The sequence below is a fragment of the Helianthus annuus genome, chromosome 4, assembly GCF_002127325.2.
Source record: "Helianthus annuus cultivar XRQ/B chromosome 4, HanXRQr2.0-SUNRISE, whole genome shotgun sequence".
Lineage (NCBI taxonomy): Eukaryota > Viridiplantae > Streptophyta > Magnoliopsida > Asterales > Asteraceae > Helianthus > Helianthus annuus.
This window is the reverse complement of record NC_035436.2, coordinates 16,461,849-16,478,516: the sequence shown is the minus strand read 5'-3', so window position 1 is coordinate 16,478,516 and position 16,668 is coordinate 16,461,849. Positions and strand designations below refer to the sequence as shown.

The following is a 16,668-nucleotide window of genomic DNA, read 5'->3' as shown; positions in this document are numbered from 1 at the left end:
ATAAATCATGAGTTATAAGATATAGGGATATCTTAAGTACACATAATTGTGAAGATCTCTACAAGATAATGTATCTAGTGAGATTCCCAAATCTGACAAAACTGTTAATTATAAGAGATATACACTAAATCTCTTGACAGATTTGAAAGAGTTAATTGGCCCGTATCCACATATGATAGATGAGTGTTATGCAGGAAGGCTTAAGCCTCTACGACTTATGGCAAACCTAAGATATGATGTAATCTAGCAGTCATATTAAAGTAACTTTTAACTAATAAAGTTGAAGTATGAGAAAGGTTCTCATGAGCTTCAAATGAGATTAGGACATGGGGTATGGGGCGTGGGTTGAGGGAAAACGTCCAAGGCACCACCCCGGGTGGGCTTGGGTTGGGGCGTGGCCCTTGGGGCTTGGGTTTCAAGCCGGGCGTGGGGCAGGGGAAGCGAGGTGACATGGCGGACTGTGTATGGCCAAAAGAAAATAGCCGTTGGGCTAGCCGTTGGCCAACGACTATATTAAAAAAAAATTAATTTTTCACTATAAAACTCACATTATATAATACTCTAATTTGCAACATTTTGTTGCATTAGAGGTTGTACCCTATGCTTAATTGGTGTTTCTTTATAACTTGTGGATACATTGTTTGCCACGTTGTTCTCTGGTTTTCTAGCAGTTTCTCATTTTTACTCACTTTACCCTAAACTCATACTCACACATTTAGATAGAGAAAGAGAGACGGAGAGAGAATGACGTGAGAGAGAAACCGATGAAAGGAAGAGGAAGCCGATCACCCCAACCCGATGAAGGTAATGATGGCGACGACTCCGACAAGCAGCGATGGCGGCTAGGGTTCCAGTTTGGGGGTTTTGAAACCAGATCGTCAAGGTGTTGAGGACGTCTGCAATCTGGTTGTCCAGTTTAGGGGTTTTGAAACACGCAGCCGGAATTAACAATTCATGACTCATTTCGCCGTTGCCAAAGTCGCTCAAGAATCAAATCTTCAACTGAAGTTTTATTCGCCCTAAATGGTTCTCGAATCTCGGCGACGCACATGGCCATCGGCTGCCGGGTAAATGATGGAAGATGGTGATGCTTGGTGAAAGTTGGAGTGTTAGCAACCTTATTCATTCACCACATGAACATCATCTTTCTCAATCAACTGTTTGCATTGATTTAGGTATCTTCTTATTCCATTTCTTCTTATTTTCCCTTACCTTCACTTATTAAGTTTTAAAGCTCGTATAGCAACATTGATCTACTGTCTTTATCGAGTTTTAAAAAAGTTAATCTTCTAATTTAGTTAAAAAGTTGTTTAATTTCTGTTCTCAGAATTCTTGAAATTGCTTTATGTCTATAGTGCTGAAGTATTGTGTATGTTGGTGTTGTGTATATGTTTCGTATAGATGGTTTATTTTGTGGATATACTTTTGCTCATGTTTAAGTTGGGTCAGATCCTCTTGAATAGAAAGTTGTTTTGTTTATCATATTTTTGTTTTCCAGTTGGCAATGCTTATTTAGTGGTCTTCATGTGTTTTTTTTACTGTAGAGTGTTTGGCTTTTTTTTCAACTAGGCCAGGTTATAAATTTAATTTATCATGTTGACATACAACCTATATTAGTTTTTAATATATATAAATATCAACCAACTCATTTATTCTGAAACTTGATTCATAACCTGGTTTTAACTTGACACCTGGGTCATAATAAGGTTATAAGGCCGGTTAAGGTTAATACCTTAAAGGCTTATTCACAAAAATATATTCAAGGGGTCTAGATGAACACACCTTTATATACGAAGAGTAATAATTCTTAAAGTATCATTAATAAAATTTATTTGAAAATAGTTAAAATGTGAAGAGAAAAAAAAACATTTCTTAAACCTTGGCCTCTAAGCAAGAAATGCATCATTCATAATTGAAACGATGGGAGTAGGTGTCTTCAGCGTGGAAAATAATTCTTGAAGACCGGCAGATGCTGGTTATGGAAAACATGGAAACCTAAATTGTTGCTAAGGGTTATCAACATTTGTTATTATATAAACTTCTTTTATTGTTCAAAGCTAATGGTGGAGAATGGAGCCTCACCTGTGGCAATGGCAGCAAACACGGATGAAATTATGACAAAGGTGGATGCTAACTAACGTCCATGATGTTATGGCAATGGACGTCGAAGCAACCGAGAAGCCATCAGAATCAAGTCAATCAAGTCCCATAACGACAGGTGATACTTACGTCTTTATTATTATATTTTTTGAAATTATCATCAAATGTTATTGTAAGAGGTAAAATGCGAACTTGGTGGCAAACTTGATATCATACATTTAGAGCATGTAATGTGAATTCATTCTTTGATATAGTATGATGTTATGGGATGATCATGATACTTTTCGTAAGACTTTCTTAACCTTTTCCCCCTTCTTTGTAACAAATATTAACTAAGTGTGATTAGTATGTGTTTCGTATTTCAATTTTGTCTTTATTTATTAGCACCAGTTCTGTCTTTCTTAGTCGATTCTTTATCAACTTAGTTGCACTGCAAGAACAAAAGAATGAATCAACATCAGCAGGGCTTGATTGTCCAGTTGGCGAATCATCTTCTTACAAGTGTATCCTAGCATTAAGAACAGAAGAAAATCATCTATCGTTTAATTTAAATGACCAATTTGCCCCTCTAGAGTTCATGTGGAAAGTGGTATCGAAGCAGCTCCTAACTTTGAACATCAATTCATATCAAGCTTTCCTTCACATCAAATGGGGACGTATGAAAACTCAAATTTGCAGATTCACCGGTCGTCGTTAAGAAACAGGTCGGAAGAAATATCCATCAGCTTGCAGTTGAGTGAACCAGAACTGAAGAGACGAAAACAATCTGATGAAGAAGCCTAAGTTGTGGAATGAATTAAGTTTTGTATTCATTAGTTTTTATTTTTTGGCCCTGGCATGATTTGGGTGCTAAGGTTGCCTACCACCAGTGTTTAGATTGTAGGGTTGTTTAGATAAAACAATGGCTAAAGTTATAAATATATGTACATTTGAGTCCTGTGTTGTTCAAAATGTATTGTATTGCAAGTATTGATGATCAATAAAACAAACAGTTTATTGTTGTTCCGTGCCAAGCGTTAATAATCTTACAAGTATTAGCCCTTTTGTACAAAAATCTCTTTGTGGTCTCTGTTCTGAATCTAGCTACTATCCGTTTCGTATTAGCGGCTGGTGTTAACAACCTAAGTTGCGACCATAATACATATACAAATCTAGGCATAAACTCTTGGTTGCAACTCATGTATCTAACTTGATGGAAATATAAATCTAGCCCCCGCCGCATTGCGACGGGTTACTTTTCTAGTTTTTCTTCTATTTTTTACCACATTCAACCACATCTTCTATACATCTTCAATTCTCCTTCTACAAAACTAAAAAATGCATCCTTACAACCGTCCTTTTGACTTGAACAACCCGTATGCATTCCAAGAAATAATCCTAGCCCACCACCCACTCGTCCAATGCCTCGTCCATTTTTGATACACTCTTCTATGCCCGTTGAAGCGAGTTATGCATCGTATCTCGGGAATCGTGTGTTTACTAACTTCCCACACACCGACGATTCGACACCTACCCCGTTTACACAATCGCCCATCGACCTTTCACCAACCTTCATCGACCTTTCACTAACCGAAACCGTCCCCGAAACTCAACCTACCCAACGATGGTCCTTCCGCTTCCAAACCCATCAAAAAGAGAAGTCATAAGAATAAAACCGAGGCGGATAAAGCAGTTGAAACCGTCAAACGAAAACAACAAAAATGGGTGGTTGCTGAAGAAGTTGCATTGGCGAGGGCTTGGTGTCAACAATCTCAACATCCAACTTTAGATATTCTTAAATTTTGTTTTTATTAATGGTTATTTTTTATATAACTATGTAACATATTAAATTATGTTTTTATTATAATAGGTGATTCTCAACATCGAACCGTCCTGTGGGAAGCGGTTAGTAGAGTATTCCATGAAGAAATGGGAATGGAGGCTTATCGTGAAAACAATAGCTTATCCTCGAAGTGGAGCGAGATAAGCACCCAACTTACAAAATATAGTGCTATTTTAAATAAAGCAATGCAAAACCCAAAAAGTGGTGAAACCGAAGCCGTCATTGTGACAAATGCAGTGGTCACATTCAAATCAAATGTAGGGACCGACTTCCGTTTCATGCATTGTTGGGAGATTTGTAAGTTCCATCCAAAGTGGGCGAATATCCCCATTGGTAGCGAAAGTAACTCGTCTTCCAAAAGGTCAAGGGTCTCGTCTCAAGCACAATCTGATGCACGAGATCAAGAGTTTGAGGACCTTTTGGATGATTCGCCAAGCCCAAACCGGTCTGAGTATGGAAGAAATGCCGCAAGAAGGCGTGCTCAAAATTAAGAGCTGGTACGGCATCGCCTTCAGCTGGGAGTTCGGGCTCGCGTAAGGGAATATACAGCGACCAGTTGGATGACATTTCATGCAAGTTGGATACATTCAACGTATTCCAACAACAAAGGGCCAAAATACGAAGAAGCAAAGAAGCTAGAGATGCCAAAAAACAAAAACGGGATGGTTTGAAATTTCTATCCCAGCCCATTGATCACCTACAGGGTGACAAGTTACAACTAGTCTTGGCGATGAGAGAAGAGATAAAAAACAAATATAAAAGTTAAGAATTTTTTTGTAATTTTCTTTATTTAAAAATATTAAAAAATTAAATTTGTTGTTTTAAATAATATTCAAATAGCCCGCTGGGTCAGCCCAGCGAAGCCCACCAAACCCACCAGGGCCCATGTCTGCCACCCAAGCCACGTGTCAACTAATGTCCCAACCCAAGCTCAACCCCCGCCCCACCATACCCCACGGTCTTACATGATATAACATTACTAGATGTTCACAGCCCAAGAGTTGCAAAATAATCAGATTGTATTAAGAAGGGTATTAGTTATATTGTCAATTGTGTTTTAGGAAAATGTATTAGATATGATATTTCAATATATATATATATATATTATATTTGGATTAGGTATATGACAATAAATGATTTACTTATACATTTAAACGTACTAGTGGGTAACCCGCGCGTTGCTGCGGAGTCGATAACACCGGGAAAGAACATAACTCAAACCTTAAAACAATAAACAATAAAAAATATCATATATAAGTTGTAGATCGGTATCTTTATCTGCCTATGTTTTTTTATTGAAAAATGACAAGGCATGCATTCCAAATTAAACCCCATAGAAGTGCCTATGCTTTTTTATTGAAAAATGACAAGCATTCCAAATTAAACCCCATAGAAGTATAACCCAACTGGAGAAGACAGAAACTGTACAAGGCAACAAAAGAATACAGAAACTACAGACAAACACCATGACTCTCCAAATTGAAAGCTGACCACTCTGCATTCCTGGACAGAAATTCTAAAGTGGTTACGAAGTCAGATTCTTGTTAAAAGTCATGTTGTTTCTTTGAATCAAAATCTAAAGAGTAGCAAAAACCACCACCAAGATGACATTGTTCCTTTTCTTTGGGCAGCCCCCTTTTCTTTGGGATTTATATAGATTATATTATTTAGAGGCAAAACAACTTTATCAACTTTAGTCCAATCATCAACGTAGCTCCTTAATTTGGTAACTTAATTAAAGATTAACGATTAATTATACCGTTAATTGTCTTCGGTTCCCAGCTTCACCTTCTCTCCGCTTTGATTCTCCAATTCAAGATTAAAATCTTCAACTGGCAATGAAAAGTGGTGCAGCAATGGAACACAACAATCAAGAACAAGATTTACCCATATTTTACAAATATGATACAGTTACACTGATATAACAAATGTTCTAATCTTGAAGATACTAATAAATTCAAATTTGAAAAGTGAGTTGTTTTTTGGCCATGAAAGTCAAACTGAACCAAAATACACTACTGAAAGTACTTCACCCTTAAATTTTGTCTTTTCTTGTCAAAGTAAACAAAAAAAGGATTAAAAAAATATATTATTATTCCTTATATTGGAAAAAAATTATGAACTTCTTAAATTGTATAAAGTGAAGTACTCATAATGAATGTTTAAACCTTGAAGACAGTGAAACAACTTCACACGGTGGTTCTTGGTCCAAATCAATCAATGTAACGCCTCTACATCTATTGCCAGCTGCCGACCTACCTTTTGCACCCCTAGATTTAATATGACTGCATCATGAAATAACTTATGATATAGCGTAATCAATTAATAGTGAATGAAATAAAGCATTGGTACCAACCTTGGTTTTCCAGATATAATCCAAAAGTGTTGTCTGTCAAATACAAATACCAAAAGAACATATAAGTGCCATTAGCTGATTAGCACATATTAATCTTTAAACAAACTTACGGTAAAAAACACTTACTTTTCTGTGATCAACATGACCCATGATAGTGAGAACAGGTGGTCGATCTTGTAAATTATTAAGATCGTCTGCATCCAAAATCTCTTTCTTTTTCGCCATTTCCTCTATTTTAGCCGGACCCACATCAATAACTTCTACATCATACTCTCTACATATCATCTTCACCATTTCTTTATCCAATTTTTGCACCCCGTCAGGCTTAATACCCTTTGCGTAAAGATGGTCGAGAATCTCACCTTCAGTAACCGCCAGATTATACGCTAATTCATCGATTAACATGCCGTCTTCATCAACTTCCATGAGTTCAACCTTAACGGGCTTAGCCTCACGCGCTAACCGCAATCTAATCGCTTTCCTACTCGCTTTACTCCACTTTCTACCCTTTTTCACACCCGGGATCGCAACGTTAAGCTCAGACGTCTCGTCATCGTGAATTTCATTGTCGTCGTCTTTACCTTTCGGCCTATGCGCCGCTGCACTACTTTTCTTTAGGAAATTGTCGTTAAATTTTCCAGGATCCGGGGCCTTTCTGGGTTTAGGTGGTGCTAAAACCGCTTGAGCGATCATAGGGTAAACCGCTGGCCTTTTAGATGCGAATTTATCGATCAGAACTGGCCCGCTTCTCTCTTTCGTTTTTGTACCGGAGTCGTCTTCGTCGGTAACAGTGGGCTTTGATGACATAGATTTGATCGACAGAACAACTTAAATAATCATCAAATTCACCAATGAACTGAAGTACTTAATAAATAAAGGGAAAATCACCAAAAGATGTCGAGCTCCCGTGCGAATTGATTTTGAAGATCATCAGCGGGCCCATTTGAATCTATAAATCCCGACAATTCCGATACAACGTGGTCTAATGCATAAATCATCATTTTCCCAACCTATACAACAAAAAAAAATTATGTGTAAGCGGATGCATTCGCCAAGACCTCATATTCACACTAAAAAAATCAATCTAGATAACATCATGAAGATCTAGCGCAACATTAATCGCACCAGTCTCCAGTTCAGGTGTCCCAACTTCTTTCTGCACATGTAGCATGCAAAACCACATTATTACAGGTAAAAAGGGTACATCAAGGTAGCTGAAAGAATATCAACCAAGAAAAAAAAAAGATTAACAAATGAACACCGACCAAAATTCCTGTTAGTGCAGTAACTTTCTGAGTAACAAGAGACAGTTGCTCCTTTCAATACTTCCTCGAATTTCATCATATATTCTATTAACCCTGCAGAAAATATAATAATATAGTAATTTCAATCATTTTAAACACAACAAGTATTTATAAAACTCAAGAAAACTAAAGGCAAAAAATGTGTTTGCGTGTCATTACTCATTTCGACCCAATTTACTTGCCAATTAATTCATCTCTAGCTTAAAGAACTAACAAAATATACAGTCGAAACACTTACCACTCTTTGCCATCATTGTCAAAAATTGAGGTCAAAATCAGCTTGATGGTGTAAAACACTCTTCAACTGCATATTTCATGTAATCGTCTCTCGAAATCCTTTCCCACATTTGTATTCGTGAGTCACTCTCTGCCGCCAAATGTTGCATCAACGAATATCTAAATATAGAACGACTTGTTTAATGAAGAAATTCACATAATAAATAAGAAGAACCAAAATGTGCACCAAGAATTTGAATAACCTTGCTGGCTAGAAGAAAAAGAGGCCATTGAACCATGGGAACAAAGCCAGTGTTTTTTTTGGCATTTGAAGCAAATTCCATTTCCCTGTAGAACTTCGATTCAACGAACAAGCACAAAAATTCAACCGTCATATCTGTCATGGTTATAATTTATAAACCCTAGAATACATCGTTAGCATAAACAATCTACAATCCTCAATAACCAAAACAATTCAACCGTCATATATATCATGATTATATAAACCCTAGAATACACATCTTTAGCATAAACAATCTATAATTCTGAACAATCACAACAATTCAACCGTCACATCTGTCACAATTATAAAGCCTAGACCACATATCTTATCAAGAACAATCTATAACCAAAAACAAACACAAAATTAAACTGTCTAGTCACCAAAAACAATCTACAATAACTAAATTTACCACCTCAGATCCAAACAAGCCCTAGAACACACGCAAAACAAAAACCGAATCGATCGAAAACCAAACCTGCGTAACTATTAGTGACATCAACGGTTCCTTTGAACGAGCTACCGAGAAGCACACCGACGATTGCCGATTGTTTGTTGAATTTTTGTTACCGAAGAGAAACTGAGGATTTGAATGAATCGATTGCCGTCTCCTTCACGCGGAATTGAAAATCCGAATCGGCATAATGACAGGAAGAAGCGGTGTTTATGAATAAGAAGAGGTGGATTGAGGCGACTAATTAAAGGCAGACGATTGAGTCGCCGCATTGAATTGAAGGGCAGGTGAGGGAATGTGAAAGATCAAACTTCAATACAGACTTCTCGGTTGAATACGAAAAATCACAAAGGTAGAAAGGATTCAGGGAATTAATGAAGAAACTGATGATGGTGGCTGTCGATTGTAAGGAGAGGAGGATAAAATGGGAAGAAAAATGTAAAAATATAGGTTTTATTTAAGTCTTTTAGTCTGCCATCTTAAAAATTAGAGGTTAAATTACTTTTTTGTCCATTGGAAATGTATTATATAGTTATATAGATATATAGATATATAGATTATTAGAAAGAAGTTATAATGTTTTTTAACGGCTAACGAATAAAAGTCTGGCTACACAAGGTAATCTAATGGCAAAGGGCGACATATACGTCCGCGATCGTAGACACCGCTTGGTCGCCTAAGCCCACTATCTCTAGTTTACGGTAAAACCCACCGCACGCACCCACCACCATAAAACCTGGTTTGAATTGGATTCGAAGTTGAAATATGTATCCTTCAACCCGCATTTACACTTACCCTCCAATAGTAATTGAGCTGCAGCTCATTGCCAAAGAAATAAGAATGCAAATCATTTGTACAATAAAAGAGTTAAGTTACTTTTATTCTTTTAATATTGAAAGCATAATTAATATCCATTTTCAAAATGACTGAAGAAACTTACGGCCATCTACTTAATATTTAAACCTACTTTAGGCCGTTCAAAACAAAAAAAAAAAAAAAAAAAAAAAAAACCCTACTTTAGTCAAATATTTTTTTTGACCAATAGTTACAATCTTTAAGCTGAAATAGGGTTATGTTAACCTTATACTCCACCTAAGCTTCTTTTTACTGAATGTACGATCATTCGTCTGTTTACTTCCATTCAGTAAAGGCTGTTTTAAACATACATGAGGTACGTTTAGTCCAACCCAGATTAAATACTCTAGTAACGTAAGATGGCAGCGAGTAAAAGGCAATGGAGTGCCACCGATCTTCACTTAAATATCCTTGTGAGTCATTCGAGCTCGGTTTATCTCCACCGTAAAATGATTGGCCCTGCGACGGTGCTCCTCTTGGCGGTGGTGGTGCTGGTTTAACTCGCCCGTAAGTTGCTTGGCCCTTTGACGGTGCTCCTTTTGGCGGTGGCGGTGATGGTTTTTCTCGGCCGTAAGTTGCATGGCCCTCTGAGGGCGCATCTTTAGGCGGTGGTGGTGATGGTGTTTCTCGGCCATAAGTTGCATGGCCCGTTGAGGGCGCATCTTTTGGCGGTGGTGGTGGTAGGTTAACTCGGCCATAAGTAGTCTGGTGATCATGTGATGATGAAAATGGCGGCGGTAGTGGTAACCTGAGTTCTTCTTCTCCGGTTACCAACTGAATTACCGCCGCCTGAAACAAAGGTCTTGCATTAAAAGCTTCAAGAAGAGCAATTAAAGTTAAGGAGACCACAGCATATTTCATGGTCACCATTATTGTAGACTTTTAAACTTATCTACAGATATTTATATATACAATCATCTACTATGAATAGTCAAGATTTTGCAACTTGTTAAATTGACTATTAATTGACTAAATCAATAAACATTTTCTATTTTAATTCCTACCCTAACGCGTTTGACCAGATACAGTCAACGGTTCTTCTAAACAGACTCGAGTTCAGTTTCGTGTTCATAACTTGATAAATATATTATATGGTTTGTCAATTTTATTTGCGTTCATAACTTGATAAATATATATTATATGGTTGTCAACTTTATTTGTTTATGTGAAAAAAGAGGACATTTTGAGTTCTATTAAATAGGAAAAGGGTAACATATGTATGATTAAGGTTAGCTATATATGTTCTATATTTACGGAAGGATTAAATACAAAAGATCCTAATTGTAAGAAGTGTAAGAAGAATTTATAAAGTGACAAGTGTCTAATAACCTAAAGAAACCCACTACAAAAAAAAAAAAAAAAAAAACCTTAAACATCCACCACCACCAAAAACCTAAACCCCCACCCTCCCCCATCACCCACCAAAAAAAAATTATATATTTTTTTTTGCCGAGAGGGTGGGGTGGGGGTTTAGGTTTTTGGGTGGTAGTGGGGGTGGGGTGGGTTTTTAGTCTTTTTTAGATTTTTTAAGGGTTTTTTTTGGGAGGGGGGGGGGTAGTTTTTTTTTTAGGTTTTTGGGGGGTGGGGGTGTGTGTGTGTGGGAGGGGGGGGGTTAGGTTTTTTGGGGGGTTTTTTTGGTGAGGTATAGCGGGGTGTTTGAATTTTAAATTTTAACCGTTTGGCCAAGCCAAGCGATCACCACAACCCCAACAATCAACATCCCCTATAAATACAACCCCAATGGCTACCCCAACCCAAACCATCGCTGTCCACCGCTACCCCACCAAAACCCACTTGATCCGACGAACCCGCTGCCCCAACCCGAAGAAGATGGCTTCTTGGACCCATGAAGAAGAATTAGCTCCCGTCACAAGCGTCGTTGACGCAATGAAGGGGCGACAACCCGGTCAAACACGATATTGGCCGGAAGCCTTTGCAAGCTACCGACATAACGCCAGACACGACCGGCACAACTTAAACGCGTGCCAACATAAATGGCGCGAGTTACGGCCGAAGCTTGATCGTTTCAAGGTCTACTACGAAGCCGTTCCAAGCAGTGAGTTAAGCCACGGGGACCGGGTGGCGGTGGCGAACATTGAGTTTCGAGGCAAGGAGCGAAAGGCGTTCGACAAGCTCATGCTTTTTGAAATTTACCTAACGCTCTAGGTTTTTTTTTATTTTGTAACCGTTTTTAGGTTTTTTGTAATTTTTAGGTTTTTCTTTTATTTTGTAATCGTTTTTAGGTTTTTTTATTTTGTAATAAAATTAATAAAATTTTAGGGTTTTTTTTAATGTTGTGTGTATTTTTTTTTATTTTTTGTAACTTTTTTTAATTAACTGCCAAGCGGGACACGTTATACCCCAACCCAAGCCCCGCCATACCTCAGGACACGTCACTCAGCGGGGGGGGGGGGGGGGGGGGGGCTCGAACTACACGTGTCAACTCATGCCCCCAACCCAAGCCCCACCATACCCCACGGTCTAATATCTAGTCACTATCACTTCATTTATGTTTTGATATAGTGGACATCTTTTAATTTCGAGGACCCTCTCTCTCTCTCTCTATATATATATATATATATATATATATGAGATAGTGTAAAAATGACCTAAAGTGTGAGAAGTGTAAGAAGCGTTTTAAACCATTAGATCTTCGATTTAAGGGTTGAGATCAATATGGACCAAATATGTTTTAATTATTTGGACTGATTTGAAAATTATAGGGGTAACAATGTCTTTTTATATATTTCAAATAAGGTAACTTCTCCTAAATTCCAACGATCCATTTGTAAACTTATCCTAAACATGCGGACATTCTAAAAATCCAGAAACATGTAACTGCTACCAGATATATATAACAATATATATATATATAATACCATATAACACTATGTAACACTATATAACACTATACATCCATCATAGGACCTGCTACTAGAAAAATATAATACTATAACACTATATAACAGTATACATCCATCATAGACCTGCTACCAGAAAATATAACACTATACATCTATCATAGACTGCTACCAGAAAAATATAACACTATAACACTGTATAAAAACCTTCATTCCGCATCCATCACTATATAACACTTTATAAAAACTTCATTTTGTGATCTTCAGAAATTATAATTGATATATAACACTATACATCCATTATAGACGGCTACCAGAAAAATATAACACTATAACACTGTATAAAAACCTTTCTCCATTCATCACTATATAACACTCTATAAAAACTTCATTCTGTGATCTTCAGAAATTATAATTGATGAAAAAAAAATACAAATTCGTAGATTAATTCGTATTTCTATAATAATGGGCGGCGGTTATGGAAGGTTATCAATTAATTGAATTAATGAGAAAATTACTTATTTACCCTTTTGAATTAATTTATATGGAGGACACATGTCATCTCCATAATATTTCTTATACTTCTCGCACTTTTGAATTAATATACAAGATCTTTCATATATATATATATATATATATATATATATATATATATATATATATATATATATATATATATATATATATATATATAGGGAAAGGTTCTATGCAGAACACTAAATATTGCGAGAACACGCAGAACAAATTGAATTACTCATTATTTCAATCCTAAAAACCTCAAAAGTAAATCAAAATGTTACAAATGAAAGATTTATTGTTTCTCACTCTAGAATTAAAAATAAAATACGGGAAATTTTCAGTTTTTATATAACCTACACATAGGTAGGTTATGTGTAGGTTGAATTACCTACATGTATGTAGGCTATATGTAGGTAAAAATATATGGTTTTTTTATATACATGTAATACAATATGAATGTAAGAAATAAAAATTTTAAAAATATCAACTTTAGATCCCAAAATTTAGTGATTTAGAGTTGTTCTTTTTGTTTTCGCAATATTTAGTGTTCTGTAATGATCCTCATCCTATATATATATATGGTGGAAGTTGGCTACAAAGTACATTTTTCCTACAAAGTGTAGGAAGTGTTCTAAGGGTGACATGTGACATTTAGAGATTTTATATTAAATGGCATAAAGGTATTTGAATAATTAACTTATTTATAGAAGATTTATTTTTTAAACAAAATAAGGAGATTTTTAAGGAAACAATATATCTTTTAATAATTCAAAATTGTGAGTTACTTATAACACAAAGAATTTATACTAAACAAATTAACATGACATGCGATCACTCATGAACAAATTCTTGACGTTGTGTTTTAGCGATTATTAATTTATTCACGTTGTGTTTTTTCAGTTACAAGTGTAAACAACTTACATTTTCGTATAACACACCGACATAAATAGTTTAGATTATGTATAATACACCAATATAAATAACTTACATTCCGTATAACACACCAATATAAACAGCTTACATTCTATATGACACACCATTATAAACAGCTTAGATTCCGTATAACACACCAATATAAAAAGCTTTGATCGCCAGCATCACACACTAGTATAAACAACTTAGATTCCGTATAACACACCAGTATAAACAAATTTGATCGCCAGTATAACACACTAGTATAAACAACTTAGATTCCGTATAACACACTAGTATAAACAGCTTTGATCTCCAGTATAACACACCAATATAAACAACTTAGATTATGTATAACACGCCACTATAAAAGCCTGCATTCCGTATAACACATTAGTATAAACAGATTAGATTGCAAAAAAAAAAAAAAAACGTATGAACATTTTTTTCAGAATAGATTATAGTGTTAGTCTTCTATATTGTTTGAATGTTTTTTAATCATGTTGGAATGAATCTTCTTTATTTTGGATGTCTTGCTCCATGATTTTAGAGATTGGTGGTTAATTAATGAAATAATGGCTAGAATAAAGGAACTGGTGGTAGTTTCTTTATTTAAAACACGATTAATGACTACAATGCCCCTCACCTATTAAATGAATCAATAACTAAAACACAAATATTACAAAAATGCCACCCAACTAATCTCAACCATTGATCAAACACATCCAATGATACAAAATACTTCCTACACTTAGTAGAAAAAACACACTTTGTAGAGGAACCTCACTCACTCTCTCTCACTCACTCTATATATATATATATATATATATATATATATATATATATAGAAAGTATAATGTACTTCAAGGCTTAACCTACATTAACATACATGACACAAAATATAACGTGCGTTATTATCATAGAACGTGCGTTATTATAGTCCCATGCGTGATTATGTGGTCCCATGCGTGATTATGTGGTCCCATGCGTGATTATACCCCTGATCCAACGGTTACCATTGTCTCCTACGTAACGTATGATAAGGCTTTTTGTATGTTAACCTTACTCTATATATATATATATATATATATATATATATATATAGGTAAATGGTACTGTACAAATTCCCTTATCGTACATTACGTACGCTACAATCTCAGCCATCAGATCATCTCCCCGCAATGAAAATCGCATGTTGTTTTTTTTTGTAATAATTTCGCATGTGATAATTTTGATGAAATACCAGGTGTTTTTTTGTAACAATTTCGCATGTGGTAATTCAATTTCGCATGTGATAATTTTGATGAAATAGGAGGTTGTTTTTTGTAACAATTTCGCATGTGGTAATTCAATTTCGCATGTGATAATTTTGATGAAATAGCAGGTTGTTTTTTGTAACAATTTCGCATGTGGTAATTCAATTTCGCATGTGATAATTTTGATGAAATAGCATGTTGTTTTTTTTAACAATTTCGCATGTGGTATTTGATGAAATCGCATGTGTATAATCTGTGTGTGTGTTACTGTTCATCTTCTTCGATTGTTGGTCGATCATTGTCAGTCTTCTTCCGTTTGACCCTTACAACTCCCAAATTAGTAGTTCTTATTATCGATATCGCACCAAAAGTAACGAAGGGAGGTTGGGGAAGAAGAATTTCAGGTTTTTGAATTTGATTTAGGGTTTTATTTTGAACTATCATCGGTCAATTACAGAGATTTATGACCTCGGATGACGTTTTTAACCTTCCTGGTATGATTTAGATATATTAAAATGATTAATTTAATCATTTAAATTAGTTTTTGCCCGTGTTTGATCGATTGAAGATCGTACGGCTGAGGTCATCGCATACATAATGTAGGATAAGAGGTATTGTACGTTAACCGGCCTCTATATATATATATATATATATTATATATATATATATATATATATATATATATATATTGAACGGCAGGAGCCCTTCTATATCAATATTATTTTAAGAAGAAGAAAAGAAGCTGGGAACGAGGGCCAAAGCCCCCACCACATAAGCGCCGTTAACACCCTATAGCACCCCATAACCACCCCCTGGGCGCCAAAGGGCGGGCGCTATGGGGAGGGCTCCATTGCACTAACGTCTGTTAAAGAGAAAAGAAGGTGGGGCCCACTCTTTTCAACCAATCAAATCTATTTTCTTTATTTTTTTGTATTTTTTTAATAAGGGGCTTTAAACCATTGCTATCAAATTAAAGGGAGGCTTTAAAGTCCTCTATGTGATGTGGCATTGAAATGACATGATAAAGCTTCTGAAGGCTTTATACCACACCCTGTAGCCTAAATTAGGCATTCCAAAATAAAATATAGAAAAGGAGGTGCACATAGGTTTAGATTTCATTTTAATATTTATTTAAAAATGGTCAAAGACGCAAAAGGTTATTTGGGAAGAATTATATCAAGAAATCAAGAGGCTAAAGCAAGAGAAAACAAAAGAATACCACAAATACAAACCATGGGGTTATAGCAAGAGAAAACATAAGAATACCACAAATACAAATACAAACCATGACAGAATGACTTACAATTAGCAATTTTTTTTCTTTTTTTTAAATGACAAAGGTTACATTACTCTTACTTTTAAACTACACTAAGAATACTAAATTACATCCAATATCGGGATTTGAATCTTGATATTTTCTCAAAGAGACAAAATCCTCTACCACCCAACTATAGCCGGAATGACACAATTGAAAGCTTGAAATCACACCATAAATCTAAATCCAAATATTTTTCGTCCGCCTGATTTATTATCCAGAGGAACGCCTTTTACAGTATATCTCAACCACTTCTACCTCTTATTTGACCCACCATTAAACAATTTGTTTGTTTCTCGCACCCCATACCATTCTAAGACTCTTAGGGGACTCAGGACGTATGCGGCTTGGCAAGCAGGTAACCCCTACCCACTCCCAAACACAGCCGTCGGTCTAGCTGGCAGGTTGGGTTGGGTTG

The 16,668-nt window shown here is 35.8% G+C and overlaps 1 protein-coding gene and 1 long non-coding RNA gene across 16 annotated transcripts; one reads left to right on the top strand and one right to left on the bottom strand.

Moving 5' to 3' along the window:
• Positions 1–653: 653 nt before the first annotated feature.
• On the top strand, positions 654–3,105 carry LOC110935849. The gene is made up of 3 exons (XR_002589474.2): positions 654–1,175; positions 2,058–2,218; positions 2,526–3,105. It is a non-coding gene; the product is annotated as an uncharacterized LOC110935849 (long non-coding RNA).
• A 2,146-nt stretch (positions 3,106–5,251) lies between these two features.
• On the bottom strand, positions 5,252–9,660 carry LOC110935847 (translation initiation factor IF-2, chloroplastic). 15 transcript variants are annotated; one of them, XR_004892100.1, is made up of 10 exons: positions 8,062–9,660; positions 7,821–7,978; positions 7,544–7,636; positions 7,404–7,434; positions 7,167–7,288; positions 6,405–7,073; positions 6,279–6,311; positions 6,091–6,207; positions 5,682–5,754; positions 5,255–5,425 (listed from the first exon to the last, which is right to left on the bottom strand). XR_004892100.1 is itself a non-coding variant. In XM_035989769.1 (8 exons), exons 6-8 carry the CDS (start codon positions 6,969–6,971, stop codon positions 6,199–6,201), a joined length of 609 nt encoding a protein of 202 aa, XP_035845662.1. In that variant the 5' UTR covers positions 6,972–7,073; positions 7,167–7,288; positions 7,404–7,434; positions 7,544–7,636; positions 7,821–7,978; positions 8,062–9,660; the 3' UTR covers positions 5,780–6,198. The 15 variants fall into 15 exon arrangements, 11 of the variants coding, with proteins under 11 accessions (XP_035845662.1, XP_022033891.1, XP_035845661.1 ...); XR_004892099.1 differs by having other exon boundaries at positions 5,252–5,754; positions 6,405–7,288; XR_004892098.1 differs by having other exon boundaries at positions 6,405–7,434.
• Between the last annotated feature and the right edge of the window lie 7,008 nt (positions 9,661–16,668).

Excerpts from the sequence above, each read along its gene's own strand:
- LOC110935847 (XM_035989763.1), bottom strand. The coding sequence starts at position 7,085 with ATGTCATCAAAGCCCACTGTTACCGACGAAGACGACTCCGGTACAAAA. Across the intron at positions 6,312-6,404 it reads GTCATGTTGATCACAGAAAA|ACAACACTTTTGGATTATAT; the intron begins GTAAGTGTTTTT and ends TGTATTTGACAG.